General features: G+C 48.9%; 1 protein-coding gene across 5 annotated transcripts in view; it reads right to left on the reverse strand.

The window, feature by feature from the left end:
• The window catches only part of SMC1A (structural maintenance of chromosomes 1A), a 41927-nt gene extending 37488 nt beyond the window's left edge, over positions 1–4439 (reverse strand). For 4 of the 5 annotated variants that reach the window (XR_014835419.1, XR_014835418.1, XM_085007972.1 and 1 more), the window contains exon 1: positions 4276–4439. Coding sequence is in view for 2 of the 5 variants with exons in the window: in XM_003135124.7 (XP_003135172.3) it covers positions 4276–4384 (109 nt within the window). In the remaining 3 variants the exon portion in view is untranslated. Of the gene's footprint in view, positions 1–3851 lie in introns of all 5 variants that reach the window. The other variant, XM_085007971.1, reaches the window with a different exon arrangement.
• Positions 4440–4652: the final 213 nt, after the last annotated feature.

Genomic DNA, 4652 nt, shown 5'->3' on the forward strand with positions numbered 1-4652 from the left:
TTGCAGGTTTGATCCCTGGCCTTGCTCAGTGGGTTAAGGATCTGGCGTTGTTGTGAACTGTGGTTGTCACAGATGGAGCTCGGATCCTGCGTTGCTGTGGCTGTGGTGTAGGCCAGCAGTTGCAGCTTTGATTGGACCCCTAGCCTGGGAACCTTCATATGCTGCAGGTGAGGCCCTAAAAAAGCAAAAAAAAAAAAAAAAAAAAAAAAAAAAAAAGAGTGGTTATCTTTTCAGCAGTTGGAGTCAGAGTTTTTGCTTTCTCCTTTTTTTTTTTTTTTTTGTCTTTTTGCTATTTCTTTGGGCCGCTTCCACAGCATATGGAGGTTCCCAGGCTAGGGGTCCAATCGGAGCTGTAGCCGCTGGCCTACGCCAGAGCCACAGCAACACGGGATCCGAGCCGCGTCTGCAACCTACACCACAGCTCACGGCAACGCTGGATCCTTTAACCCACTGAGCAAGGGCAGGGACCGAACCCGCAACCTCTTGGTTCCTAGTCGGATTCTTAACCACTGCGCCACGACGGGAACTCCCTCTCCTTTTTTTTTTAGGGCCACAGCTGAGGCATATGGAAGTTCCCAGGCTAGGGGTTTAATCATCAGAGCTATTGTTGCAGGCGTAAACCACATCCACTGCAATGCAGGATCTGAGCCATGTCTGTGACCTACACAACAGCTCACGGCAATGCTGGACCCCTAACCCACTGAGCGAGGCCGGGGATTGCACCCACAACCTCGTGGTTACTAGTCAGATTCATTTCCACTGAGCCACTACCCCCCCCGCACCTGCCGCGCGCTTTTGGCCACGCATGTGGAAATTCCTGGGCCAGGGATCAGACCCAAGCCACTCCAAGGCCAGATCCTTAACCTGCTGCACCACAAGGGAACTTCTACTTTTCCATCTCAGATTCAAAAAAAAAAAAACCCATTTTTAAAAAAAAATTTAGACTGGGAAGGGAACAGTTTAATCTCTATAAATTCTATCTCAAGATTCCCCCCACAAAAGTTATCTTACTTTGAACTGAGGACCTGACTTTCAAAACCTTTCTACTCAACTATAAAAATGCCAGCCCAAAGTCCTTTCTCAGCGGCCGTAGCAGACAGTGATTAAGAGCTTGGGTTCTAGTCAAACGGATCAAGTTCAGATCTTAGTTTCACTACTTCTTAGCTGAACTTCCTGTCCCTCACTTGGAAAAATCTGAAAAATCATGACTCATGGGTAATACATCTAAAACAATGCCTGACACATAGTTCTCTGTGGGAGTGGGTGGCAGGAGCACAGGCTTTGAAGTATCACAGGCACAGATTCTGATCCTAACTCTAAGAATCAATTAATGTGGAAGCACACAACTACGTCTCAGTCTTCTCATCTATAAAATGAAAATAATGGCATCTCCCTCCTAGGGTCATTGTGAGAATTTAAATGTAAAATGTCTCAATAAATAAAGTACTGACACACAGTGGGTGCTCAATAAATGGCAATCCTCTTCTAACCAGGTCTGGACTCTAGCAAAGTCTCCCTTATCACAGCAGGATTAGCACATCATGCAGACCAGGCACCCATTTCCAACCTTTGGGTTTCTTCTTTTTTTTTTTTTTGTCTTTTGTCTTTTGTTGTTGTTGTTGTTGTTGTTGCTATTTCTTGGGCCGCTCCTGCGGCATATGGAGGTTCCCAGGCTAGGGGTCTAATCGGAGCTGTAGCCACCGGCCTACGCCAGAGCCACAGCAACGCGGGATCCGAGCCACGTCTGCAACCTACACCACAGCTCACGGCAACGCCAGATCGTTAACCCACTGAGCAAGGGCAGGGACCGAACCCGCAACCTCATGGTTCCTAGTTGGATTCGTTAACCACTGCGCCACGACGGGAACTCCCCTTTGGGTTTCTCCCATGCTATCCAAGGATGGCAAGAACATCTCACAACCAAAGCCCCCCACTCCCAATCATGCAATACTGTAAACATGCATTATGACTAGAACAATGACACTATGTTTTAAGGAATGTCTTATTAAATGTCTTCTCCATAGACCAGTGACTGAAGATAAAAAACATATACCATGAATAAAAGATAGAAGAAAATAAATGTTAACATGTACCAAATGTCTACTGTGTGCCAGAGAGGAATTCACTAAGGGGAATCAACCAATGCCTTGTGGAGTCCCGTATTGAAGAATGGGGCAGAAGTGACCCACTCCCACCCGCTGCAGTCAGACCAGGGCCTTTTCAGAATAGCTGGGTATACAAATTTTTCCATGCTGAGGGGACTAGATGCCAAGAGATGCATCCCTGCTCTTTCCACAGGGGCCACCACACCAAACTCCTAAGAAACTGCAGTGGAACCCCAAGCATTAGTCATCTAGGCCAGTAGTTCGCAAATGAGGTAGGGTAGGGGGAGAGATTTTGCCCCTGCCTCCAGGGGACATGACAAAGTCTGGAGACATTTTCATTGTAACACCTGGGAGTAGGGGCTGGGGGGTGTGCTACTATCATCTAATGAATAGAAGACAAGGATGCCACTAAACATCCTACAATATACAGGACAGACCCCACAGCAAAGAAGTATCTTGCTGGAAATGTCAATAGTGCCACTGTTGAGAAACCCTGTTCAACGGCTAAATCCAGGTCAGACTCCAGGAAGGTCATCAGTTAGAGCTACTGCAGTTAGGGAAGCCCCTCGGGCTAGGAAGTGATTTAGCTAGAACACCTCCAGGGTGGAGAAACACAGCAGAACTTCAAACAGACAGCCTACTGGGGAGTAGATGGGAGGAATCCATGGTGTATCATTTAGAGATGGAGAATTTAGATATGAAATAGAGGCCTTATCTGGCTACCCCTCCTTTTGGCTTTCCTTCCCTTCTCTTTTCTTTTTTACTTTTCCACCCAGTTTTAATTTGATATAACTAACATGCAACATTGTATTAGTTTCAGGTGTACAACATGATTCTGTATTTGTATATATTACAAAATGGTTGCCACAATAAATTTAATTAACATCGATTACTGCAGTTAATTTTTTTTTTGGTCTTTTTTTTTTGCCTTTTCTTGAGCCGCTCCCGCGGCATATGGAGGTTCCCAGGCTAGGGGTCTAATCTGAGCCGTAGCCATCGGCCTACGCCAGAACCACAACAACGCGGGATCCTAGCCGAGTCTGCGACCTACATCACAGCTCACGGCAACGCCGGATCCTTAACCCACTGAGTAAGGCCAGGGATCGAACCGGCAACCTCATGGCTCCTAGTCGGATTCGTTAACCACTGAGCCATACCGGGAACTCAACCTCAGTTAATTTTTTCATGTGATTTTTTTAAAAAAAAGATCTCTCTTAGCAACTCTTAAATATGCAATACAGCATTGTTAATTAATGACCACTTTTTCTAAAGAGCTATCCAACTGATTCTATCACATTGTCACTGAATTACATCAATCTAATTTCCTGGATAGCACTTATCACAGCTGAAAAATAACTTATTTTCTCCTTTATTATCATCTGTCCTCTCTGAAATGTAAGTTCCCTGAGAGCATGGTTTATTCTAGTCTCCACTGTTTCCACAGAACGTTGATAGAATAACTCTTTATAAAACAGTAATAAGCATTGACTAAATTTGACGAGCAATTGAGTTCTGACTTTTGACGGTTTCAGGGGTAGGAAAGGGGTGAATTCGAGACATCCCCACCTCTCAGATGAGGGTGGGGGCTAGAGACCCCAAAGCACTCCGTAGACGCGAGCGCTGAGTCCGAAATTCAAAAGTGCCGCCTCTGGAGGAGGGTTTTTTTATTATTATTAAAAAGGGGGGGGGGATTGAAGTGTACCAATGAGAGGCGGGAGGGGGCGCTGGGCTGAAGCAGAAGTATACCGTTTGGGCCGGAGGCCACGGGAGGGCTACCACAGTCCCAATCTTCCGGAGGGTTCAAACAATACGCTGAGGCCGGATGCAGCAGGTCGGGCGAGGAACTGCGTGGCCAGCGACTGGCAGCCGGCTCGGGACGCGCCACTTTTGGCGGGAGGGGGCAGTGGGCGGGGTAACGTTGAGTTCGGCCCGTACCACTCCGGCCCGGGCGGGGGCCGCGCAAAGAGCGGGCAACTGACACCTGGGGGTGAGGTTCGAGTCAGAGCACCCAAGGAGGGAAAGCGGGTCCGGGTCGAAACCCCTCAGGAGGGCAAGGAACCCGTTAGGGTTCGCAACACTTCTGGTTGCACAGGCTGGGTTGTACTACTCTGCTGCCGGATAGGGGGTCCAGGCTGGGACGTGCGCAGGGCCGCAGCCGGGCTTATCTCACCAGAGCCATTGGGTCCAATGATGGCGGTGAACCTCTGAAATGGTCCGATAATCTGTCGACCCTTGTACGACTTAAAGTTCTCGATCTCAATCAGCTTCAGGAAACCCATGACCGTGGCGGCGCCGGCAGCGGTAGGAAAGGCCGCGCCGTACGCCCGCGAACTGGGATAGCCCGCGCGGGAAACACCGCAGTGCAGGCCGGGCGGAGGGCAAACCTCGCGAGAATAAAGCCAGGCCTAACAGGATTTTCGGCTTCCGGCGCGGGCGGGAAACAGGGGCGGGGCCATCAAGCTGACGTAGAGGTTTCGTTGATCCTTTGCCAGGGCGCGAGATTATGACAGGCGTCTGGGCCCCACCCCCCCTTTCTTGTTACGTGGC

This window comes from Sus scrofa, chromosome X (assembly GCF_054392235.1).
Source record: "Sus scrofa isolate SSC_HxYL_T2T_F1_AM1 chromosome X, Sscrofa_HxYL_maternal_Yorkshire_Landrace_v2.0, whole genome shotgun sequence".
In the NCBI taxonomy this organism is placed as follows: domain Eukaryota; kingdom Metazoa; phylum Chordata; class Mammalia; order Artiodactyla; family Suidae; genus Sus; species Sus scrofa.